At 52.3% G+C, this 25,245-nt stretch overlaps 9 protein-coding genes across 9 annotated transcripts; 6 read left to right on the top strand and 3 right to left on the bottom strand.

Annotated features, from left to right (window-relative positions):
* Positions 1-13: 13 nt before the first annotated feature.
* DSM5745_00708 (uncharacterized protein) lies at positions 14-388 on the bottom strand (the record flags this gene model as incomplete). Its single annotated transcript, XM_026742724.1, has 1 exon — positions 14-388. One exon carries the CDS (start codon positions 386-388, stop codon positions 14-16), a length of 375 nt encoding a protein of 124 aa, XP_026608569.1.
* A 1,860-nt stretch (positions 389-2,248) lies between these two features.
* On the bottom strand, positions 2,249-5,087 carry DSM5745_00707 (uncharacterized protein; the record flags this gene model as incomplete). The annotated part of the gene is made up of 3 exons (XM_026742723.1): positions 2,249-3,821; positions 3,874-4,756; positions 4,802-5,087. The coding sequence occupies 3 exons, from the start codon at positions 5,085-5,087 to the stop codon at positions 2,249-2,251; spliced, it is 2,742 nt and encodes a 913-aa protein (XP_026608568.1).
* A 271-nt stretch (positions 5,088-5,358) lies between these two features.
* DSM5745_00706 (uncharacterized protein) lies at positions 5,359-7,058 on the top strand (the record flags this gene model as incomplete). The annotated part of the gene is made up of 2 exons (XM_026742722.1): positions 5,359-5,745; positions 5,796-7,058. The coding sequence occupies 2 exons, from the start codon at positions 5,359-5,361 to the stop codon at positions 7,056-7,058; spliced, it is 1,650 nt and encodes a 549-aa protein (XP_026608567.1).
* Positions 7,059-7,752: 694 nt separating this feature from the next.
* DSM5745_00705 (putative MFS transporter) lies at positions 7,753-9,507 on the top strand (the record flags this gene model as incomplete). Its single annotated transcript, XM_026742721.1, has 3 exons — positions 7,753-7,904; positions 7,957-8,863; positions 8,914-9,507. 3 exons carry the CDS (start codon positions 7,753-7,755, stop codon positions 9,505-9,507), a joined length of 1,653 nt encoding a protein of 550 aa, XP_026608566.1.
* Positions 9,508-9,931: 424 nt separating this feature from the next.
* Positions 9,932-11,491, top strand: DSM5745_00704 (F-box protein; the record flags this gene model as incomplete). The annotated part of the gene is made up of 2 exons (XM_026742720.1): positions 9,932-10,539; positions 10,807-11,491. 2 exons carry the CDS (start codon positions 9,932-9,934, stop codon positions 11,489-11,491), a joined length of 1,293 nt encoding a protein of 430 aa, XP_026608565.1.
* Positions 11,492-12,990: 1,499 nt separating this feature from the next.
* On the top strand, positions 12,991-14,762 carry DSM5745_00703 (CFEM domain-containing protein; the record flags this gene model as incomplete). Its single annotated transcript, XM_026742719.1, has 8 exons — positions 12,991-13,014; positions 13,078-13,213; positions 13,269-13,447; positions 13,511-13,547; positions 13,616-13,683; positions 13,744-14,126; positions 14,221-14,288; positions 14,338-14,762. 8 exons carry the CDS (start codon positions 12,991-12,993, stop codon positions 14,760-14,762), a joined length of 1,320 nt encoding a protein of 439 aa, XP_026608564.1.
* Positions 14,763-15,609: 847 nt separating this feature from the next.
* On the top strand, positions 15,610-17,348 carry DSM5745_00702 (uncharacterized protein; the record flags this gene model as incomplete). Its single annotated transcript, XM_026742718.1, has 2 exons — positions 15,610-16,181; positions 16,250-17,348. 2 exons carry the CDS (start codon positions 15,610-15,612, stop codon positions 17,346-17,348), a joined length of 1,671 nt encoding a protein of 556 aa, XP_026608563.1.
* A 1,610-nt stretch (positions 17,349-18,958) lies between these two features.
* Positions 18,959-20,960, top strand: DSM5745_00701 (potassium channel family protein; the record flags this gene model as incomplete). Its single annotated transcript, XM_026742717.1, has 3 exons — positions 18,959-19,146; positions 19,201-19,339; positions 19,386-20,960. The coding sequence occupies 3 exons, from the start codon at positions 18,959-18,961 to the stop codon at positions 20,958-20,960; spliced, it is 1,902 nt and encodes a 633-aa protein (XP_026608562.1).
* Positions 20,961-21,802: 842 nt separating this feature from the next.
* On the bottom strand, positions 21,803-24,766 carry DSM5745_00700 (uncharacterized protein; the record flags this gene model as incomplete). The annotated part of the gene is made up of 7 exons (XM_026742716.1): positions 21,803-22,358; positions 22,411-22,531; positions 22,591-22,629; positions 22,679-23,688; positions 23,740-24,158; positions 24,208-24,426; positions 24,476-24,766. 7 exons carry the CDS (start codon positions 24,764-24,766, stop codon positions 21,803-21,805), a joined length of 2,655 nt encoding a protein of 884 aa, XP_026608561.1.
* Positions 24,767-25,245: the final 479 nt, after the last annotated feature.

The following is a 25,245-nucleotide window of genomic DNA, read 5'->3' as shown; positions in this document are numbered from 1 at the left end:
GAGCTTGCTGGGGTTACTCATGGGTACCGTCATCATCATCGCCATCACCATTGTCCTCGGCCTTATTCCAGATCACGCCCTCGCCCACTCCCGTCGCTCGTTCGTTGCCGCGTGCAGTTAGGCGAGGATAACTGCCTCTGGTGGCCGCACTGGATAGCGAGAGTCCATGGAGCTGAGCTGTCACTCTCGCCTCACCTGAATCAGATGCCCTATCCGATGGACCCCCGAGGCGCTCCGCGCAGTTCACATCCTCGTTGCCCGGGTCGGTTCGAGATTTTTCATCGCCAGCACTTGAGTGTGGCCCTAGGAGCAGTGCGGGAGCGGGAGTCGGGAGGTTAGCCGCGGGTGGTTTTTTGGCTTTGCTGCGGCGGCGCGGTTTGGGGCCCATCGCTGAGGTCTTTTCTGGTTTCGACTTAGGGTGCGAGTCGGCTACGTTGACGTTGAGTTGTTCGGAGAAAGAAGAAGAGAAAAGGAGTGAATACGGGAGGAAGCTCAATAATCAAGCATTGTACGACTGTACGACTCGACATGTGGTGAAAGTGTCAGGGACAGCGTTAATGCATGTCCTTCTCCTGATGTCGAGTCAGTCTCGTCAGCAAACATCATTGGCCAGTCGTCCGGATCTCTCTAAGGGTCGGGATCCTGCCACTAATACCTTGCCCGCAGTTCGGGTCTTTGTGTCGGGTTGGACGCGACGGGCTGCCTTCTGAGATTCTAGCAGAAGCGCCTTAGCCCTGTGAGATGGCCAGGGCAACAAGCTGGAAGGATTTGTCCTACAGCGACGGCATCGATGTTTGGAATCTTGGGTATCTTTAGAGATTTTCAAACCAACACCTAACCCGTGAGTCTGATCACCATATGTTCACCCCGACACAATGTATTCTTCCAAACATGAAAGCCATTCCAAAAGCAAGCACCCTCCTACCCCGCGAGAACGCTAGGCTGCGCACATTACTTCTATCACGATGCCCCTCGAGCTCCTGCTCCGTCTGTGGGTTCCATATCATAACTCTACCATAATTGCATCCAGGCGCGATGAGCGTACCATCCTGCGTAAACTCCACGCAATACAACACGGTGCCCGAGCGGGTCTGAAGACCATGACAAACTCGTATCTGATTGATTCTCCGCCATAGTACAGCAGCCAACATTGTCCCATTCACCCAGGACCCGCACGGTCAAGATTATATGATCAACCACTCCGCGTCGCTACTTCCGACTTGCACCAAAGGCCCTTTGGGGGTCCTGTTCCCTTCCCTTGGCCAGACTAACGCCACACGCATACCGGATCACCTTGATGCTTTCCATTTTTGCAAGCCCCGGCTCCAGTGGCTGGACAATACCCATGCAACCCTCGCATTTTCGGCTGGCTCTGCGCAGGGGATCCTCCATCAGGATGGTACACACAGCTTCTGGGTCCCAGCAAAGCTTATTGGCCGTTCGAATAACAATATCTATAACCACGTGTTCATGGCCGAGCTTGGTTGAGTTATAAGCTCTCCGCGCCTTGAACGTGACCGTAGCCTTGTCGGAACTCGGAACGACATAGCGCAGGACGAAAGCAGAATATCGCACTGGAAGCTCGGAATAGGAACCGACTTTTCGAATATCCGAGCGCTGCGCAGAGGCCATCACAGAGTGTATATTCGTCGTCCGAGACGCAAGCAGGGACATTGGCGCCCAGCGCACTCCATCATGCCTCAGCTTGGGGTAATCGTTGAAAATAATTGTGGTGTTAAACTTGCCCAGCTCGCGGACAAAGGTCTCCATCCGCCGCTGCACCATCCTCCGGGTTGTCTTTATTTTCGATATCTAGGCAGACTTTCCAAGCCGAGTATCGTACTAAGGCATAGCGTTTCGCCGCTGTCGTGGGTGGTTGCGCGGGGGCTGAGCGCATCACAGAGTGGGACGTAGAGCATCGCGGACATATCCTTGCCCTCTTCCCCGCGCTTAATGAGCCCGACCCCGGTTGTAAGTGGAGGGTGCTGCCTTGCAGTCATCCCTTGACCCCAGCCTACGGCCTCTTGCTGATGGACTTCGAAGGGGCTGCTGGAGAGATATGCAAGCAGTTGCTCCGGCATACCAATATCGCGAACTAATCGATAACACGCAGCGGTAGCTCATCCTGGGTTGGACCAGAGGATTTGTCTTGTCAATCTGCAGGAGATTTTATTTTCATGCTTGATTATCGAATCTCAGACTCAAGCTCGGGCCGCTGCCTCCCCGTATCAGGCACTCGTACCCAAAATCAGAAGTACCCAAATCTTCCCGTTTGTCCCAAGCGCGCGGGGGAGTATACAAATTCCAGCTCATTTCTGCGCTGTGTTTCATCCGCCTCTTCATCCGCCGCTGCGTCCCGTGCTGTTGGCATCTGCTCCACTGCTGCAGCGCTCAGTTCTTTTAGAACCAGGGATACAAATAGAGCGGCCGAGCCCACTGCGTACAGCCTCCACCTGTCATCGATGGGATGTGAGTCCGCGTAGTCAGCAATCCCTTGAACAATCACACAAGGGTACTTGCCCTGTGCTATCCCAGGTTCGGTAGCGAAGCAGATGGCTTGCGTTGTCTGATGTATATGGTCACGCAGCATAGCATCCATCAGGCGAGGCCCGGCAGCGATGCCACCATAATGTAGGCGCGGTGGCCGGTTTTCTCGTTGAATAAGCTTTTCTGGGCCACACCTCGTGCAGTCTGCACCTCTCACATGGGTGTAACCCGGCTGGAAGACTCTATCGTCTGAGTCCAGCGGTTTTGCATATCTTCCCCGCGGGAGAAAAAATTCAGGTGGCGCCTCCGCGGCATCTAACACCTCATTGCGCTTTAGGAAGTCGATTAGCTCCCTCAATACAGTCGACGGAACCTTTGATTCATTTCCCTGGTGTATCATATTTCTTCCTCTCACCTGCTCCCACCACCATGTGGAACCATTCTGGACAACAACGTCTCCGAGCCTTACAGATTGTGGCGCACCCCCGGCCGTCGAAACCAAGAAAGCGAATCTGATACATGGGAAGGATGAAACCATGAGCTCGACGCCAGCGCCCTCTGCTAGTTGGGCAGGTGATAAACAGAGGATAGCCACAGGATGTTCGCCAAACCGTAATCTGTGAAATACGACGTCGGACTCATCAAATGCAGCAGGTTGGAAAATCGAAGTTAATGAAACCAGTGCGTTGAGCACGTCAGCATCTGTACATATAATACCAACCCTAAAGGCAGACTCAGTCCCAGCATCTGAACGGGATTCCAAGCATTTCATCTCTTCCGGCAGTGGTATTGGCTCGCCCGCGTCTAGCCCTGAGTCCGCTCCGGACAGCGAGTGAACTGGTGACTCAGCTCTGGCCACATTATCATCATGTTCGTCAAAGTCACCGTCTCTAGAGTCATCGAGTACGATATTAGCTTTTTGTGAGTCGCCCTCGCCATCGTCGTCCTCTGTGCGAACAGACCGTGGGAGTGAGAACAGGGCCATCCGCTCCAGATGTAAAGCAATATGATTTTGTAATTCGGTGGCCGTGAGGAGCGATAAGGAACAGACTGGACAGGGTCTGTCGGGAATAATGGGAGGCGATACAATAGCAAGATTCGTAACCGTGCCTGATACACTGTTGCTAAATTCGCGATGTGCGTGTCTTAAGTGGCCCCGAAACTCCTCGGTCGTGTTATAGGTGAGGTCGGGATGCTCTGGACATCGAAATACTCCTTGATGGAATGAGACCTCGTGCTGGACCCAGTCCTGGCGCCGATCGTACAGTTGATCGCCCTGCCTGCAATCCTTGTAAGTGCATATATAAGGGCGTAGATCATGGAGGAGATGCGCTCTGTAACTCCGTCAGTGTTCCGGCTGTTACCACTTGCCTCCAAGTAACTTACCTCCATGCTTTCGGTTGTGAAAGCGCCCTCGGGCACATGATAAAGCAATAAGGACACTCGAAGAACTTTTCACTTGGTGACAAGTTTGGCGCAGAAGGGAAGTCAACGATTTCTTTTCCTGGCTTCCAAACTGAGGGAGCATATTCTGAGACGGTGACCTCAGTGCGGTTTTCGTGAATCGTCAGGTTCTGGATGTTGAGGTTGGTGGCGGTCGTGATGGTTGGGGCAGGAGCGACCCAGGGCCGGGGCTCCAAGATGTGACCTTCGGGATTGACACCTGCTTCGTCACCAACTCGAGTTTCTCTCTCCTCGGGATGAGACACAAATGCCTCTGTCGTGGCCTGAGAGTGTTGGTGTAGCTTCTCTTGGTGCCGTTTCCAGTAGGCAAACTGTTGTCGTCGACGAACATTAGCGCGAGCTATACGGCTTACCAGGAACGACTCGGCCTTGTTCTCGATTTGAGCTGCATGCTCTCTCAGTACCGTCCGAATCGGCTCCCACAAATTGTCGCCCTCGTTTCCTTCTTCTATACCCTCCGGTTCCGATGGCGAAACCTCGCCTTTTGCGCGCACCTTCTGGTATTCGAGAAAGAGCGAGCTGACATAGTCGTAGTCAAAATGCTCGAAGGTTTCAAGGAGATTGACACCGGTCTCGGGATCAGCTTTCTCATAACAAAGTGCTTTCGCAGAACCAAATCTCGATGACGGCGTACGTATCCAAGTCGCGAGCTTATACAGCCGGTCAATCGGGTCTTTGATGCCGTCCAAGAGCAAGTCAGTATCGGAATCGGTTTCCTCATGCAGGACTTCGACATTGGCGATGCCGGCCGGACTTTCCCGTTCTGTATCGATCGCGGCGTCGGTATCAGATCCATACTCAAGCACTGCCCGCGATGTTAGCATGCTTCATCGAACCAGGGTGACGCTACCTTCAGCTAATGACTCATTGAGGCTCATCAAAAACCTGAGCAGTGTACGACTTATACTCTCTGCCTCCCTGACTCGGTAATCCAGGGACCCGTGGCCGGAGACGAACAGGCCTAGGTTTACGGCCCAGAGTTCGAAGCGGTCGGCTTCAGCAGCAATTCGAGCGACTGGCAATGAGCCCCGCGATGCAACGGAGGTAGCCTTGCCTTTCGCCTTCGCGAACAGCGTCATGGTCTCGAGCCCTACTTGCGCTAGGCTCTGTCGATCCACTTCTTCTGTCTCTGTCATGGTTGTGACTTCGTTGTCAAACAGGAAGATGTCTGTATTTCAGCCGAGCTGACGTACTCCGTAGCTGGGAGCCTGGGAGACCCCGCTATACTTATACGGTACCGTATACGGTATTCGTGCGACCTGATGAAAGATCCAATCTGCTGCGAGCACATGAATCACCTGCAGACCCCGCCTTCAGCTTGTCGAGATTCAAGTCAGCAAGGTGCTTCATCATCGGACGCTTGACAGAATCTATCCCCTTACTCTCTCCCCTCTTGTATGGCTCGCCATGTCTGGAATAGAGGTCGCAGGCCTTTTACTTGGTGCTTTGCCGATCCTTTTCGCCGCCGTTGACTCCTCGAGGAGCACCATCGAAAGAGGAAGACTGTTTTTTCGGACACGGTCGTACGTCAAGAAGCTCGCAGACGCGCTGCTCCTTCAACAGCAGATCCTGGCTGAAACAACCAGGTCCCTTCTGCTTGCGAGCGGATGCAGCGATGTCCATCTTATGGAAAATGACCCAGCTGGGTATTTGAGCCAAGAGAGCATCCAAGACCAACTACGCGATTACCTAGGGCCTGAGAACACCAAGGCCCTCGATGCAACGCTGAGCATGAGCAATGAAGCCGTTCAGAAAATTGCCAGTTTTTTGTCAGGCGTAGTGCCTGGAGCCAAGGTGAACACTCTTAACTGTTTAGCTTCTCTTGGGACTCATTCAGTGAGCAGGGCTGTGCAGACCTCCATCAGATCATAACATCAAATCAAGGCGTGGACAGCCGGCGCCCAGACCTGATCCCCAGAGTGAAGCTCGTGTTCGGGGTGAGTGAGCTCAAAGCTACCATTCGCGATATCGACGATACAACAAATACCCTCACTCGCTTTTCGAACCTCGTTATATCGAATCGACGAGATGCGGGGGACTCCCCATCCAGGAAGGCTACCAAGCTGGCGAAAGTCCTTCGTCAGGTTCGCGGTTCTGCCAACGATCTTTATCACGCCATCCATCGCGGTCTTGGGGCTGGATGCCACAGTACACACGAGACACAATTGATGCTTGAGGATCGAATCGACACTTCAACCTCTGCTCGGGGCGTTTCCCAAGATATAACCTTTCGGCTTCTTTTCGCAGCCGACGCCGGTCATAGGCGCATTTGTCATGAAGCGATGGTGCAAGTGCTGAAGGGCGAATCCCGAGACGATGAACTATTTCCTGCCCGATCCTCGCAAGTCTCGCGCGTAACGCTTGTCGTTCCTGAGGCTACTCCAGGCCCAGCGATTACTCTGGTTCACAATCTATGTGCTGCTATCAACACTGCTGGATGTATGGAGCCGCATGTCACCTTTGTGTTAAGCAACGGCGCTCAATTTGGAACAATCGCTGCGGTCAAGAAAACGGTCATCCCGTGTCTGACATCCGATCTTGTCAGTCTAAAGGCTCTTTTACTCCGTGATCAACAGGGCAATCCACATACCACAGCCCTTCCCCTGAAACACCGCATGCTCCTTGCGCTCAAACTTGCATCAAACCTCCTCCAGCTTTTGCAGACCCAGTGGCTACCCAAGACCTGGTCGAAAGATATGATCCTGTTTCTCCGACCGCAGCAGCGAATTGATTGCACCCGGCCTTTCATATCGCTCACCCTTGACAACGAGCCGATTCGCACCTTTGCAGAGGTAGAACCGAAGCTCGCCCTCCTTGATCTTGGTATCTTGCTTCTGGAGATTTGGCACAATCAAAGTCTCGAGTTTCATTTCTGCTTGGCGGACACTCCAGTTGGATATTATGAGCGATTGACCTGGGCCTTGAAGTGGTTGGAAGATGGCGACGATCCGTTACCCGAATTGTATGACAAGGCGGTCTCATATTGTATAGTTGGCGTTCTCAACTCCGAAGTGCGTACTCGAGGATGGGAAGATCCGAAATTTGGTGACGCTGTTTGTGCAAATGTCGTAGAGCCTCTGTCACAGAGTTGTAAGCAGTGGCGGTGATATATATTTCCGGCGGTTGTGTTAACGGCTCCAGTTTGCCTGCCCACGAGGCCACGACCCTCGAGTCTTCGTTATCCATGAAATCTTGATGATCTCGACCCACCTAGGGTTCCTTCTCTTCGTAAATGATGCCAGTCCATTTCGTTGAAGACAGTAGGTCCGATGATCGGACGAACTGGTGAGGTCGGGGTGAGTCACTCCGGGCGGGTCTGAAAGGTTCTTGATCTTATCTGATCCTCAACTGAAAAATGTCCCCGCTCCAGCTCCAATCTCCCAACAGCTCCCACTTTTCTTTTGCAACTCAACTTTGCGCCATTGAGTCCCAGAAACTGCGGCTTGTTGCTCGAGTCTCTGGGAAAGACTTCAGGAGGCATGTCAATTCCACTCTAGGTCTGCCGTACGCCGAATCCCTTTGCTTTTTCCGTGAACAGTCGTTTTGAGCGGGGTTCCTGAGCTCCGCTCCGCTCTCACCAAGATCCCACCCATTTCCCATCGTCCTTCAAAGGTCTCCCAGTCTCCAGCATTGTTAGCGTTCACTCCTTTGAAGCAATCGAACACATTTTTTTCCGCTTGAAAGCCGCACCCAGCCTCCCAATCGCCGGCGCGGCGTCCCCTCTCCGATCGATCGGAAGGTCTTCCGCACGATTCCCGCGTCAATCCTCCAATTCCCCCTCGTATCGCAGAGATCACGATCATGTCCCTTCTACAATCTCCCGAGGAGCCAACAAAATTCCCCAGCCGAGAAGACGTCCAGGAACAGCCCCGCAACAGCTCCTCCCACGATGTCAGCCCGAGCGACCTTGAATCCGGCGACCATGACATCGCTCAGATCGAGCGCATCTACCGGTACGGTCTCTGTTCTCCTGATAAGGCATCGCTAATAGTTGTCTTGACATAGCAAAATAGACTTCCGCATCATCCCCGCCTTTTGGGTCCTCTACTTTCTCTGCTCCGCCATCCGATCAAACGTCGGTCTCGCCCAGACAATGAACGCCGAATCCGGTCACGACCTCGGCTCCGTCCTCCACGCTACACCGCACCAGATCTCAACCGGTCTTGCCCTGTTCTACGTCTGCTACGTCGTCTTTGACCTCCCATCGAACCTGATAATGACAAAGCTGAGCCCGCATGTATGGATGAGTCGGATTGTGATCGGCGTGGGCATAATTGGGAGTTGTATGGCTGCTATGAAGGCTGCGTGGAGTTTATATCTCCTTCGTCTGCTTCTCGGTGTTGTCATTGCGGGTATGTGGCCTGGGATGGCGTACTACCTTACGCTCTTCTACCCGCCTTCGCGCACGGGAAAACGCATCGGGCAGTACTACACCGCGGCGCAGCTCTCCGCTGCGGTGGTCGGTCTTGTCTCGGCTGGATTCCAGGAGATGGATGGCGCTCGCGGACTCGTCGGGTTTCAATGGATGTTTCTCGTCTACGGTGTAATTACCGTTGCCGTCGGCATCGGCTTGCTTTGGTGGCTACCTGACCGTCCCGTTCCTCCGGGAGAAGAGCCCCCAAAGCGCAGCAAATGGTTTCAATGGCTGCCGAAGAGTGCGCCTGTTCTGACAGGCAAAGACGCGGAGCTACACTACCGCGATCTAACGAGGGTGTATAAACGGCCCCGATGGACACTCCGCCACCTGCTCCAGGTTCTGCTCGATTGGCGGCTGTGGCCGCTCCTGCTCATGTACTTCGGTGTCGTGGGCGTCGGTATTGGCGTGCAGAACTACGCCACAGTGATCATCAAGGGCATCAACCCGGATCTATCGGGCATTGATCTGAGTCTTCTGACGGCTCCGATCTGGATTGTATGTCTTTTCCACTCACCCTCACCTCATTCATCTCTAACAAGGCACAGTGCGACCTCATCGCCATCCTCCTCGTCACCCCGATCTCCGACCGCTTCCACCACCATCGCGCCCTCTTCTTCAGCTTTGCCGCGCTCATACAAATTCTCGGACTTCTTCTAACAACCTACGCCGGCACCGAGTCCAACCCCTGGCCTCGCTACGGCGGCCTCCTAATCGTCGGCTTCGGACTCGGCCCAACGGTACCGATAACAATGACCTGGACGACAGAGATCTTCCAGCCGCGGCACGGCGAGGTAGGCGTTGCAGCTGCGAGCGCCGTTGTCTCGGGGTGGGGGAACCTCGGTTCCATTATGACGACGTATGCGCTTTATAATGGGTGGAGCGCTGATGCGAATGCGCCTGGGCGCGAGAAGTACCGGAAGAGTAATCTGGTTATGGTGGGGATACTGGGGTTGAGTATTTTGTCTGCGTTGGTTATGTATGTGCTTGTGAGGGTGGTTGATGGAGGGAAGAAGGGGGATGCTGAGGGGGAGTTGGATGGGGCGGCGAGGAGGGAGGGGAGACAGAGGGGGTTCGATGGGTTTGGTAATGGTTTCAAAGGGTTGTTTAGGAAGCGTGAGCTTCAAGGTGAAAGGGCGTAATGAATAGACTACGGATAGAGAGATAGATAGACGCTAGATGTAGACATCGAGCCAAAGGCAAATTATTCAAGTTATGCATTATGCAGCTTGATGCATAGCAGAACTGTTTGTTCTGAATGCAAATGTGATGCCTGAGGCACTAAGGCAGCGAGTGGTCCCTGCAGGGAAGGAACGGGTCTGGTCTCACCCTCACTCTTTTTCTCAGCCAGACAAAACATTGCCTTGATCTCGCGATTCCATTCTGCTTTTGAGACTAATCCCACTACTCTTGTTCGACGTTTCCAAGTGATTTCAAAGCAGACGGGTACTCAAGCCACTGGCCAGGCGAGTCCGGACCAGTCTGCAGTGGCTCCAGAAACCCCACACAACGTCAACAACGCGACCCTGACACGATGACCATCCACCCCAGCCTCAATCGCCACCCATGCTCTCCACTCTCCCTGCTGAGATTCTCCTCCTCATTGCAGGCTACCTAACACGCCGCAGTGATATCCTCAGCATCGCTTCATGCTCTCGTCGCTGCCACGCATTGCTTTACCCGCAAGTCCTCACAGGTCTCCATTACCATAAGAGATTCATCAAGCGTCAACTATATCGCCTCATCCGCTTAGTTACTCAGAATCCTCGCCTTGCCAAAGCGGTCCGTGTTCTGCGTCCCACGGAAAGGAATGGTTTCGAACCCTTTTATGACATCCAATATGATCGCGACACAATCCGATCATTACTTAAAGCGGCTGCATCTGCATCTGCCATCGAAGAGAGCGAAGTCCTAGCATGGGAGATGAAGCTGCGGAACATTAACGGAGTAGGGATGGGACTTGGCCCGTGGTTCGCGCTACTACTGTCGCTCCTCCCAAACCTGAAGGAGCTGGCTCTGAGCGTCGAACGCCCTTGGTGCGAAGACACGCACAGAATTTTACGCAAAGCCATTGAGAATCCAGGTTCTCATATATTCTCCCGGTTGGAAAAGCTCAGGCTCGATATTGATTTCTCCTATGCGGAGCGCGCGGACGGTCTTGAGCTTCATTCAACGTACATATTGCCCTTTTTGCGCCTGCCGCGTTTGCTTTTTTTTATAGGGGAGGTGGTCCGTAACAGAACTGAAGGATAGGGCATCAACGTTCATGATGAGGCTTTTGTTGAACCGGATGACAACCACAACCACGAAAAAGGAAATGGCCAAGACAAAGGAGCTAGATGCGTAGCAGAGCCTCGCAGTTTCTCCAATGTCACACACCTGCACTTTGAGCTTAGCAATTGCCCCCAGGGCCTTTCCGATCTAATTGGACCATGCAAGAGGCTGGAGTCGTTTACGTACCAGTATATGGATACCATACATAATACACCCAAGGATGTCATCAACCCATCATCCTTCTACGAACCGTTATACAAACATAGGGAGAGCATAGAGGAAATCGCGGTACACTACTACGAATGGGTGAATGGTAACACTAACTTTGGTCATACCTTTGATCTGAGATTCGTGGGTTCATTCGTCGACTTTCCTGTCCTGAAAAAATTACGCATGACCGGCTACAACATCTTGGACTGGGTTGATCCGTGGACGCCTGGAAATGGCGCAAGAAATACCCTGCTGGATGTGCTCCCGCGCTCTCTGGAGGCCCTCACTATCGAAGGATACGACCGTTGCGACTATGAATATTTCACCGCAGAACTGGAAAAGCTCGTCCGGGACGCCGAAACCCACTGGCCAAACCTAGCTGTACTACAAATCCAGGAATACTTTCAGTATGAGGGCAACCACAGGCTGCCGGAGGGTCGTGGACCTTATGAGATGACAAGAACTTGGCTGCCCTGTGCCGCAGCAAGGGCATTCGTTTCTAGCATTGGTATCCTTTTGATGAAGGAACCGGCAGCCGGAAACACCTGCATGACAGTCAGCTATTTCTCCATGGAGAGGACGTCAGCGAGTTGGAAGTTACGGGCGATTTTGTGGGAGCTTGCTGCAGGCAATGGGAGCTAGGGAGTACGGGCGCTATTGGGCCGAGAACGCCATCGTCGTGACCAGGGCCTGCCATCGACGTTATGTCATGATTATGGCACTTGGGAACGGATCATCGCATCCGAGACCTTCCACCACCGGACAACCACTGCTGCATCTCTGGACCACTGTTTTCCATCTATCATGATAGCTTCCTGGCGGAGAGCCCAGATGTCCACCCAGGACCAGCACATCGCCAGGTCCTTGGTTTCTTCTCCTCTAATCCACCTGCACCTCCACTCCGCTTCCAATACGCCTGGCCGTCTTTGTCTCTTGCAACCCTATGAGTCGCGGTGCGTTGCCTACGGTCATTACGCGCCGTTGGTCGAGATAGATCCGTCTCCTATAATGTATAGGCATTCCTTCTGAATAATACAGCAAATTGACTTTCCTTTTATATCCGCCAACGCGAACCAAACCACATTGAATCTTCTCCATTCGAAGCTCAATTTGTGATACGGGCGGCAAGACCACCTGGCACCTGCACTTGACCAATGCTTCCCACGTGCGCGCACGGTTGATTCCACCGTATTGATATCCAGCTGCTTTTCGCTAGCGAGGGTATTCTCATGCAATTTAAACTTCCCAATGATCACCCGGCTTCATACCTTAGCTCACGGAAAGCTTGGGCGGCACACAAAGTAAGGGGCAAGAGCTGACTGCCTTATTAAGACCCAAAGAGTTCGAAAATTGCTTCCATGGTCCTCGGATAGCTCGTACCACGGAATGGCTCTAGATCGCCGGGCGATCAAAAACATGGTACTTGCCCTTATCAAGTACTGAATCATACATCCATGCTGATGCCGAATTCTGTGCGAGATACGGACGATCAGGCTCGGCAGAGGGACCGGGCCCAGAATTGGCCTTGGCAATCGCTATTCAAGAACAAACTCTATCTACTGGCGAGCTAACGCGGGGCGCTGGCTAATTTGTTGGATCCTGCAGATCAGGGCCATGACTAGTGACGGCCCTCCCCTGTGCCTGGATTCCACCCCAAGGTTCTCGCTCAGCCCGATTGCTTTGTTTACTCCCGTGTGTACTGTGAGCAGCCCAAGCTGTGTACTAGTCTTTTTCGCCATCACATCTTTAAGCATCCTGATTGCACAAGTATTCTGCCCAAGAACCTCATGAACGCTTCCCTGAAAGAGCTACTAATGGCAAGCTACGACAGATGTGCTTCAATTTTGGAACCTCGCTTTATTGAGCCAAGCAAATATATCCAAAGCTTATACGGCGCAATGTCAAGGCAATTACCGTATTCAGTAAGAGGTGCAATTACCCAGACGAATTGGGAATCTGCGGTCGTCTTCCCGAGTGATTAAGGGCCATGAAACTGGCCCTGGCTCCACTTGCACTTGCACGGACTCCTTCATGCCTCCCGCAATCTTAAACCACGAACAGCTTAATATTTATCTGATGGAATCCCAAGATCAATTGCATCCTGGTTCCACCAAGCATAAGCTTCGGAATACATACGCAGGATGGAGGCGCTGCAGGACTGCGCGGTATGTGACTACCTACTCAACTCAACCCTTAGTAGCCCTAACTAACCGGCCACCGACGTATAGATCGTCTGCTTCGCCCAAGCCCTCCCCGCATCGAACTGCTCCGTCACCGATATCGACTGTCTATGCTCCGATGACAAGCTAATCGCCGATACAAGATCATGCAGTCTCGACGCGTGTACAATCAAAGAGAGCTTATGTACGTCCGATCCTCTCTGTACAATAGCGGGACTCGACTGATTGGTGGCAAACAGTATCCCAAAAGGCTCTAACTACTGTATGTGGCTGGCCGGTTACGGAAGACAAACGCGTCTTCCCTGTCATTCTCATCCTGGGCATGGTCCTCGCGGTGATTGCGGTGGGCATGCGCGTTGCTGTGCGAGTGCGCACTAAGACCCTTGGGCTTGATGAGCTCATGGCTGTGTTGTCGGTGGTACGTCGCGACTGTCTTAGTGAGCATGGGGATTGAATGCTAACGGAAGGCATCATCATTTAGGCCGCGATTGTTGCGCTGTCGGGCTTGGGTATTGAAAGTCAGTGGCCCTGAGTTCAAATCCAGGTAAGTTGACATGACCGAGTACATATGCTAACACCAGGGCAGACCAAAAGCTGGGACTAGGCATCGACACATGGTTCCTTTCGTTCCAGGAGATCACGGATTTTTTGCACGTACGTCCTCCTTGTTTCATCTTCCAGCGCCTTGCCTGACAATCATTGTATCTGCCATAGATCTACTTCGCCATCGAATCCCTCTACCTCGCCTCAATCGCCCTAACGAAAATCTCCATGCTCCTGCTCTACCTGCGCCTCTTCCCCGCTCGCCCAATCCAACTCGCCACGAAAATTACTTTACTACTAACAACCGCCTGGGGAATCGCCATGCTCCTGGCAAATGTCTTCGCATGTCAACCGATAAACTACATGTGGCTAAGATGGGACGAAGAGCACGAGGGCAAGTGCATTGACCATGAAGCGGTCATGGCGATCCACGCAATATTGAATATTGTTTTCGACGTGCTGATTATTACCCTCCCCATGCCGACGCTGCTTAAGTTGAATATGTCGGTGAGGAAGAAAGTGGGCGTTATTTTTATGTTTGCTGTGGGATTAGTGTATGTCCACCTTGTCCTTCCGTACCCCCTTTGCAGTTTTGATCTCGACCGTTGGGTGGGCACCGCTGACCTTGAGCTTGATTTGATGCGGCAGGGTGACCTTAATCTCAATCTTCCGCTGCATCTCACTAATCCGCTTCGACATCTTCGATAATCCAACAAGTCCGTCCTTCTTTCCACCCACCACCAAATCACATACTAACCTCCCCAGAAAACATCGTCACAATCTCCATCTGGTCCGTCGTCGAAGTCGACCTCTCCCTAATCTGCGCCTGCATGCCCAGCATCCGCGCCTTCATCTCCTACATCCACGCCCTCATCTACGGCACCCCCTCAAGCCAGTCATACGGATACGGGTACGGGTACAGTTCTGGTCCCCGTGGCGGGCCATCAGGGACCGGGAAGCTTGTGCCGGCGCCGTCGGCGGTCCGCTCGGGGACGTTCGACACGGATGAGGAGTTTGATGCGGGGGCTTGGAAGGGCGGGAAGTTCATTGCGTTGCAGGAGACGGAGTGTTGGAGTCCGGCGGAGAGTAGAAGTGGGGGGAAAGCAGAGGGGAGGAGGCCTGGCCCTGGACCGGGGCCGGGGCCCGGGGAGGTGCTTGTTACGAGTCGGATTGAGAGGGAGGTTGAGTAACCTGAACTGATCAGGTACCTTATCATGCTAAGGGTCGACCTAAGGCTCAATGCACATGGTTTGGCCCTGAAGGGGTGTTAGATGGGCCTGGGATGGTTGAATCTGCAAGCAACGGTTGTACGATATACTTCATTCTTTTCATCTCGAGCGATATTTCCTATCTTTCTTATATGTACAATACTTTGACTCACATATCAAGCTTATGGAGATTGATATTATGAACCTTCGAAGTTGATGATAATGTTATAGTATCCAATGTCCTATGCCCAGGTGAGTCCAGTCTGACTTCATTTAGGGCTAGTGAGAGAGTTGCCAGGATGGGCTCATGAATACATACGCGATGTATCCGCAACATTATCCTTAAACCCTCTTATATTACGATCTGTTATTATTCCTCGTGATGCAAAGGGAACTGAGCGGTTCTAAGGTCATCGTTGGTCAGTGGACGATCAAGCGAGCCATGGCCATTCATACGCACCAGACAAGAAGTGCTAGCCCTCATTCGGTTTTGTCTCAGACCCAAAGCAAGGTCGGGCACCTATAGCTCCAGAGCTAATCGGCTTGATGTCTTCTACCAATGGAATTCAGAAGTCTAATATGCCATTGTCCATGCCTATTGGCTGCCCACCCACCATGCGAGCTCGGGGGCCGAGATCTGGAACAAAGAAAGCATCCTTTAGAGCATGGATTACGGTCTCGTATCATACAGGGATGTCTTCAAATCTTCGCTTTAAGACCTCCTCGTATACCCTACACCAATTCCCCGCCCCTTCTGCGCCGACATAAATCCCGAGCATGGCCGGATATTGCCCGCAATTCTTTAAACTCAACTCAACTCATTCTCGCCATGGCAGACCCAACCCCAGCTGAACCCGAGCAGCCCACCACCCGGCCAAAAGAATGCTGGCTGGTAGGAGGCGGGATGTCCATCCTCGCCGCAGCCGTGCACCTCATCCAAGAAGCGAATATCCCAGGAACCCACATCCACATCGCCGAACTGCACCCCCACTCCGGCCACGAAGACACAAACTACGGCGATGCCACGAACGGCTACACCATCCACGCGGGGCTCCAGCCGTCCTTCTACGAGCCGTGCACGCAGCACTTCCTCTCCCTGGTCCCGCACCCCGCGGAGCCCGGAAAGACACTGCTGGATGTGGTGGAAGCGAAGCGGAAGGAGATGCTGAGCGGGATGCAGCAGACCGAGGCCGGGGCCGGGGCCTGGACACGCCTCGTTGCACAGACGGACTCTGGGCCCGGCAGGGTCGACGCAAAGAAGATGAATCTACGGCTTAAGGACCGCCTGGACCTTCTCTCGTTTATGCTGCAGAGTGAGGAGAGTCTCGGTGAGCGGAGTATACGGCAGTGCTTTGATTTTCAGTTCTTTGACTCGACGTTTTGGGTGCTTTGGTCTACGTCGTGAGTGCACTCATCGGTACCTTACCTGCAGGTGTCATGCAGGTGGACTAATCATGATATCGCTGTAGGTTCGCAATCCAACCCCAGCATAGCGCAGTTGAATTCCAGCGCCATCTGTCCAAGTATCTCGATAAGCTCGAGCAGTTGAGTGGCCCGCAAGTCATGGGCCACATGCAGTACATGTTCCGCGACCTCCTGATCACCCCAACCATCGAGTATCTGAAAAAGCGCGGTGTATCCTTTGCGATGTACCGAGACGCCGAGATCCTCTTCACCGATTCGCCAGACCCAGGCGCCCGCCCAGCCGCATCCCAAATCAACCTGATCACCGACCGCGAGGACCTCGTCACAATCTCCATAGACCCCAACGACATCGTAATCGCAAGTCTCGGCCCAGCATCCTCCCCCTCCGCCCTGGGCTCCCACACCAAGTCCGTAGCACACGAGCTCTACGTCGCAGACCCCGAGATCGGCGACTCCTGGGCCCTATGGGACCACCTCGTGGCCGAAAGCCGGCAGCACCCGCGCCAGCTGCCGCAGCTACACTTCGGCAACCCGTCGAACTTCAAGTCGCGCTTCTCCGAAGCAAAGCTCGTCACCTTCACCATCACCCTGCGCAGCCCCGCCTTCATCGACCTGTACACCCGCCTCACAGGCAACGAGCCCGGCGCCGGCGCCTTCACCACAATCGCCGACTGCGCCTGGCACCTGACCATCAACGTCCCCAAGCAACCTGTCTTCCCGGACCAGCCGAAGGATGTCCAGGTAGTCTGGGGCTACGGCATGACGCCCGAGCGGAATGGCGAGTTCATCGCCAAGCCGATGTACGAGTGCAGCGGCGAGGAGATCCTGCTTGAGCTCGTAGCGCACCTGGGTTTCCCGACGCACCCGATCGTCTCGACGTCGACGGTCATCCCCTGCATCATGCCGTATGCCACGTCCGGGATGCTAACGCGGGGACCCGGGGATCGCCCGCCTGTGGTCAACGGGGTGTCGAATCTCGCGGTCGTAGGCCAGTTCGTGGATATCCCGGGCGATACGAGCTTCAGTATGGATTATAATATCCACGGGGCGCAGATTGCGGTTTATGAGCTGTGCGCGTTGGAGAGGGAGCCTGCGGCGCCGACCAGGAGTTTCTTTATGAAGACGTTTGATCTGTTGAAGTAGGGCTGGCATTTTGCATGCAGGTGTTGGGGTTGCTGTGCTTCTACTAGGGTATCTACAATCCTCTCTTTTCGTCGGGCCGCAGATTGAAAGTTAGGCCCTCTCCTCTTGTGACAATGGTTGGCATCTTTGGAGGTTTCAGCGGCTCTGATGGAGGTTGCTTCTTTGCGGCAGTAGTACCTACCGGTAATGATGTTTGCGTATCCATCAGCAGCGGAACTTGAGTAAAGAATGGATGGTCCTCCTATAGCACTCATCATCAAGGAACGATTTGCGGCGAGCCATTCAGGTGAGGAATCGACACCGGGGTTATTTATGACAGCCTGGCTTTGATTGCCGTTTGCGACCTCAAGGTTAGATCTCACATGCTCCAAGGCTATTACCACACCTGCCCCTTGAAAGTTGCCCATGTGCTGCCCGGCCCAGGTCAAGGTAGAACTAACCTCCCGGCTGTAATAATGAGGCGGGGTGATCCATAATCCATGATATCCTCAAGTTAGTCCCTGTCCCTGACCACCCTATCGAACGGACAAATCCCAACACCACCCCGAGGCTCATAGCCATTCTGCTCTATTTTCAGTACATCAATCTACTGTTTCACCGCAGGCCCAAACTGCAACCCCAGATTGATGGCCTTGGGGTCAGTTAGCTACAGTTATAGTGAACTATATCCCACAACCCCGCTGAATACCTCACTCGGGGAAAGCGCCGGAGGATGATGGGAATGGACGGGTGCGTTTGAAGTCTTGCTGTAGTTGGCCATGGCCAGTCTTTTGTGTTGGGTTACACCGAGTAGGACCGGGGTATGCCCAGCTGCCTGCCTACATATGGTACATATCAAGACATCGTATGGTACTAATCTTCGTCATGAACTCACCCCAGCGGCCGTCCGTACTTATTCTCTGTACGTATAGATAGATCTTACGGTGGTTTGCATATCCGCAGCATACAAGTGTAACAATCATGATATCCCATGACCGGTTCGACATCTTGCCTAGTGCCTCCCGGAGTCTTAACGGCGTTCCGAGTGGTTGAACCATGCAAGAGATTGTTTTGGATCGGACATTTACCCCGCGCGGGCCATCTGACATGATACATCGAACCGTAGATCAACAGCTCAGCTGCTCGGCTACATGCCATTCTGATACGATTCTGCGACGCCACTGTCAGCGCCAAGGTGCTCGGCAATGGGCAGTTACAAGGAGCTGTTAAGCTGGGTTACCTAGTACCCTATTGGAAGAGAAAGAAAAACCCGGAATGGTGCCATTCTGCTCACATTTCCCAGCACAGGGATAGTAAAGAGTTGACAGGCAATATGCTTGCTGTCTTGCGTTAGGTAGGGTTGTCATGGTATCATGAAATGGTACCACACTTAGTCAAGCGATAATGGTCTGTATAACCGTTGCTGGCCGCCGTTTAGTCAGGGCTCGATCCCTAGATCTCACTCATCTTATTTGATTGGCTTGTATGTTTCTGCGCTTAATAACGTACCTTAGTCACCAGGTCTTCATCAAAATAACTTCCCTTTACTATCTCCAAAATCTGCATGTTCATTTGCTATTCCACACCCACATGAGGCAGGCATTCATCATCACCTGCAAAATCTTGTTGCAATGGAACAGGCTACAGATGATTGGCACTTTGCCGTCACGGCCGTACCTTTGATCGCCGTAGTACTGGCCCCTCTCGCCAACCTCATGTCCATCACGGCGTCCGTGACGCCATGGATAAATACAATTGACTCGAACAACATGGACGCAGATGGAGTTCCCGTGCAGATCGCTCTCAGCGACCCCAAGTGGTACTTCACCTTTATATTATTCTTATTCGGATCATGCACGGCTAAACGGACCAGGTGCATCGCCCTCAAGGCCACGGCGCTCTCATGCGGTGTGATCGGGAATGTCCTGCTGCTTTGCAGAGTCGCAGGCATGCTGCGATACAGCATTTCACTGCCTTTGGTGCTCTGTTCCAGTATTGTAGCGTGGGCTAGTGTAAGCCATCAGCTCCACGATCCATAACCCTACTAACGCGTCACAGCTAACCAGCGCACTAATCGCCACGCACATCACCCACCGTCCCCTCCCAGACAACCAGCTCTACGCCCCGTCCTTCTGGGCCGCAGTCATAGCAGCAGTGCTCTACTTCGTCCTTTCGCTCCTCGTTGCACTCCACATCCTAGCCTGCCATCTGGGCGCCCACCACCCGGCAACCGGGGCTCTGCCGCAAAAACAACGAGCACTAGTCCTGCAGGCGTTCGCATTCGTCATCTGGCTTGCGATCGGCGGCGTGGTGTTCTCGCAGTCCATCGAGATTTCCTACGCCGATGCGGTGTATTTTTCGACAGTGACGGTGCTGACGATCGGGCTGGGCGATATCACGCCCGGATCGGCGCTGGGGAGGGGGCTGGTCTTTCCGTATGCGGTTGTTGGGATTGTGCTTCTTGGTCTTGTGGTTGCTAGTGTCTATCAGCATGTTCGCGAGGTGCATGATCGGGAGGTTGTCAGACGGCAGGGGAGCCAGTTACGACGGGCGGCTCTGGAACGTCTGCAGAGGACAGGGGCAGTCGCACAGTGCCAGTCCGAGCGCACACGGCAACATCCGTTCAAAACCCGAAGTTGGGGACCGGCAAATCACCCAGCCTCGTCTGCCTCTGGATCAAAGACCGCGGCACAGTCCTCACTAGAGCTCCAGCTAGATATAGACGACGAGGCGCGCTTCAACGCCATGCGAACAGTGCAGCAAGAAGCAGTCTCATACCGACGCTGGACAGGCGCACTCTGGAGCATCCTGCTCTTCCTACTGATCTGGGTTCTCGGCGCCGTGGTGTTCTGGGCCGCGGAGAACAACAGCAACCCAAAAACCCTCACCTACTTCGAGACGTTGTACTTCGGCTTCGTCTCCCTGCTGACAATCGGGTACGGGGACATTGCGCCGGCCTCGAATGCGGGTCGCCAGTTCTTTATCGTGTGGGCTTTGCTCTCGGTCCCGACGATGACGACCCTTATTACGAGGATGAGTAGTAGTGCGCCGCATGTTTCTGTGAAAGTGAAGGCTCTTGTGGCCAGTGTATCAGCGCGGTTCCGTCGGCGCCGCGGTGGAGCCCTAACTCCATGGAAGGGGGTCTTTGGCTCTGCCGGAAACCGCATCAGTGCACCACGAATACGATTACCGCCGGAGGAATCGCGAGGGAAAGACGTCTGCGTTGAAGAAAACGGCGACAATTACCCGGAAGGCTCTAATTTCCCGTTCTCCCAACACCTAGCGACCGCAATATCGGAGACAATGAGCGATGCCCTAAACAGTCAACCGAGGCAATACAGCTACAACGAATGGGTGAAGTATAGGGGGCTTATTCGCGCGCTCAACCCCCATAAGGATGCAGGGGAGATCATTCCAATTCTCGAGGTCCTCGCCGAGGCTGAACCCAGCACCTCCAGTCCGGACGCGGACTGGGACTGGATCGGAGAAGACAGTCCACTGCTGGCAGACAAGACAGAGCCGCAGTGGGTTCATGAACAACTTTGCGAAGGTCTCCTTCTGCACACACCTAGAAATGCGGCTTTGGGATCCAGAACAAATGCCAGTCGGCCCCAGGGCTCAGATAATCCGTAAGTAAAGGAAAGACTATATATGTATAAAATATAGTTGCCCAAGAGCTTACTATCCAGACTTCCTTTGTAAGTAAATAATTCCTTGAAGAAGCTATAATCTACCCAAAGTTCAGCGGTTTCGGAGGTCATGGCTCTGCAGCTGACGGCACTGCAGGCTGTAAAAGGCAAGGAGGCCTGGAGAGATGTCTCTCGCCATGACAAGGAAAATGATAGTGCAACGGAGGGAAGTGCTGTAAAGTTGAGATAATCGAGGGACGAACTGATGAGATGGGTTTGAAAGGTTCCAAGGTTGGTGTTGAGCCGGCATTGACCCGACCTCGTCGGGACCGTAGGTAGGTACAAGAATAACACATCCTCATTGGGTAAAGGGCAGTCTGGAGGTGCCTAGGTAGGTAGCTGAGTCGAGTCCACTGTACAAAATACTCCGATTCTGCCCGGTGTATCCCTGTTTCCATCCTGATAAATCGCCGCCAGATAAACAGTCCAACCGCAGAAGCTATTGAGATAACGCCCCAGGAAAGCACAGTATGAGCATATTACACCAATTTCTTCTCGCTCTTTAGACATTCTTGCCACGCAATTGACGAGTGTGGTTAACCAACTCGTCCAGTATACCCGCAGAGACATCTTGCCCGATCACCAAATAGTCACTATCATTCTACAGGTTATAAGAGTCAGTTTCCAAGGTTGTCATGTCTTGCCCACTAGGGTTTGGCTTGGAGCTTACTTTATCCCACTCCCAATGAAGTTTATAGTGTGACAACGTTGTTGGAGAAATGTGTTTATGATGACACTAAAAATCATGAGAATCACAGCCAGCGGGGGGCCACAGGGTGTTTTTAACTATACCTTGTACCATAACTCATTATATAGGGTATCTTTGTCCATTTGTCCGTCCCATCTCATTGGTGCCCCGGGGCGTCTCTCTGCAGGTCCAATTATTGTGATGCGGTCATCAAAGGCCTCGCGGTCATCTGCAGTGCTGCTGGACAATTCAGTTGACCCTGCAGGTCCAGTTATTGTGATGCGGTCATCAAAGGCCTCGCGGTCATCTGCAGTGCTGCTGGGCAATTCGGTTGACCCTGTTAATTGCTTGCTTGGTTGGGGAGCCTCTCGACGGAGTCTGTCAATACTGCAAATACGAAATTTCACTTTGCCAGCCTTGCCCTTGCCCTTGTACACCGTCAGATCACGCGTTAATGTGACTAGCACGTCCTCTGTTAGCGGAAAGGCCGATGATCTTGCAGCTTTGGATATTGGCAACTGGAACTCACTGTTGACCTCATGTGCTAGATCAATGGTATCGCCGACTCGAAAGTCGAAGTGACCTATGTACTCATCGCCTTTCTTGTTCATGTTGTGGATCGATATGTCGACATTAGTATCTTTGTTTACCGCACTTAGAACAGTTAGTTAGTACAGATTATGTAGCGGACATAGAGTTACTTTACAAATCTGTATACTCGTTCCAGTGTCGGGGTGGGTTCAAGGCGTCCGTCCCAAGTACAGTCAAGAAGATTTTATCTCCGTTGACGCAGACGACCGCATAGGGGAAAGGTATTCTAGCTCGGGCTGGATGCACCTACATTACCATAGCTCGCAACAGTGGTCCATTGGGAATGCTAACATACAGAAAATACCCGTTCTGCGTAGACCATGGGCGCCGATGACTGTTTATTGTCAGCTAGGAATCTCAGAAAACTATGGAGGGACTCTCACTACTCAATCTGATCTTCTGGTGGCCATCGGGAGCCTTTCCAGTATCTTTAGACTCTGCCACCTTGTCATGCAACCTTTGTGTAGGTGTGCTGAGATGTACCCGAGTACCTTTTGTCTCTGGCTGCAAGGTATGCACATTAATATACTGTGCGTCCTCGTACTTGCCTTGTTGATTATATATGTATGCGAGACCGCGCATGGCTCTGATGGTAGCGGGGTCCATCGGGCCCAGGGTCTTCTGTCGCAAACTGGCTACCTCTGCGGCAAAAGGCTCCGCTTCTCTGAACTTCTTCTCTTGGCAGTAAACTTCCGCAAGGATATGCAGTGCGTGGATCATATCTTGATTTTGAGAGCCTGATGAGGCCCGTCGCAGGCCGACGAGTTCTGTGGCAACTTCCTCCGCCTCCTTGAACTTTTTCTCTTTGGCATAGATCTCAGAAAGGCTTTGCAAGGCATTCATTGTATCGGGATGCATGTCGCCAAGTGCCTCCTTTCGAGCCCTAACGAGCTCTTTGCTGGCTTGTCCTGCCTCTTCATACTTCTTTTGCTCATGGTAGGCCATCGCAAGGCTTTCCAAAGCATCAAGTGTTTCCTGGTGATTGGTGCCCAGTTTCTGTCGTCGCAACTCAAGTATCTTCGCCCATAGTTTCTCCCCCCAGTCGTACTGGCCTTGTTCGCAATGTTCCCTTGCAAGATCGATCAAAAATGATTCTTCATTGGAAGGGGCTGCCGACGTGGTATCTTCCGTGTTGTTATCGTTCCCTTGCTCGTCACCTGCTACTGCAAGGTTTGCAATCCCATCAGCCAACTGAGAACGAGACGCCTGTTGTAGAGAGGAGAGATGGGAGGGGAGCGGTAACAATGTCGGCTCTGGTTCCGTAAGAGGTGTTGCGGGAGACAGCGATCGCTCTTGCTGCATTGCGGGGCTGCTGTATGTATTAGACCAGGCGTTCAACGGCGATAGGCTGAACGTCCCTGAGCCGGTCGCTGAGCTTCCACCCAGGACAACACTCCAGAGGTTAGTACGTCGCTCTATCATCGTGGTATGTCTAGGCTCTTACCTCTCACGCCAGCCTGATTGCCCAGAAAGCCACTTGTGCGCGAGGACGCGCTCCATCGTCAGTCGTCGTTGTGGAACATCTGCCATTGTGACATGGACAAAGTTCATGCACCACGCGCTCGAGTCACACAAGGGCTCAATGGGAAACTCGACTCCATGATTTCGCGCGTAGTCTAGCAGGTGATTGACGCTGCGGAAGGGTGGGAAACATGTGCGCAGGCAGAACGCCACGGCCCCAAGTGACCACACATCGACCGCCGCCGTATATTTATCTGCCGAGTCACCGTAAAGTTCTGGTGCTATATACCCTGGCGTCCCAATGTTGTGTGTACCGAGCGCGGTGCCGTCCACCTTTTTAGCGATTCCGAAGTCAGCGACTTTGACGTGCCAGCTTGGGCCGGGGGAGGACACTAGAATATTCTTGAAGCTGGTCAGCAACGTTTTGTCAATTGAATGGTCTAAAATGTACTAGGGGTTTAATGTCACGATGAACGAAGTTGTTCCGATGCATATACTGCAGAGCTTGCGCGACTTGGGCGACAATCGATGCGGCTTCGGGTTCAGGGAATGGCGCAGTGATATATTTTTGAAGGTCGCCGTATTCGAGGAGCTCCATTGCCAGGTAGAAACAATTTGCATCGTCAAACCAGCCGAGGAATTGGACAAAGTGATCCCGGTACTGCTTGTGCTATTGCTGACAGTCAGCCGCGGCATCTTAAACCGACACGTATACGTACCTCCGCCGTCTTGGGATCGGAAAAAGTGACTAGAGCGTCGAGTTCGCGTCTCGACATCTCAGAGGATTTAGCTTGCCGCTTGTGCAGGTGCTTTACGGCGCGGACTGCGTTTTGCGAGGGCCCAGAGACGCAGAGCTCCTGCCAGACGTCGCCAAAGCTGCCATTTCCCAGCCTTTTGATCGGTCGCCAGCACTCATCGCCCGATGGCTGTTGATGACATCTCTGCCCGCTATTGTCGTAGGTTGTTTCCAACTTCCACTGTCGCAAAGGGCTGACGATGAATGGATCCATCGATCATTTGGAGATACCGTGCCGGCGGAGGGGGTGTTTTTAGTATAGTGCTAGTATAGCCCTAATATTATATTAATTATAAATGTTATTATAATATTATATTAAGATGAAATATAGTACTAATACTATATTTATATTAATATATCTTATTTTTAAATATATATATTTAGTTTTATAATATATAATATATATAACCTATATTTAAAATAATATACATTAAATTTTTAATATATATTTTTAATTAATATATATTTTTTCTAAAAAAGTATATATTTACTTAATAAAATATATATTATTTAATTTGGATATATATTATACAAGTCTGATATGTATTCGGATTTCTGATATGTATTCGGATTTCTGATATATATTCTACTTTTTAATTTAAACTAAATATTTATTAGTTAAAAAAGGTATTAAATACTATATTAATAGTATATTAAGGCTTATATATAATAAATATATATATATATATATAT

This window comes from Aspergillus mulundensis (assembly GCF_003369625.1).
Source record: "Aspergillus mulundensis strain DSM 5745 chromosome Unknown scaffold_0, whole genome shotgun sequence".
NCBI classification, from domain to species: domain Eukaryota; kingdom Fungi; phylum Ascomycota; class Eurotiomycetes; order Eurotiales; family Aspergillaceae; genus Aspergillus; species Aspergillus mulundensis.
This window is presented reverse-complemented; position numbering and strand designations above follow the sequence as displayed.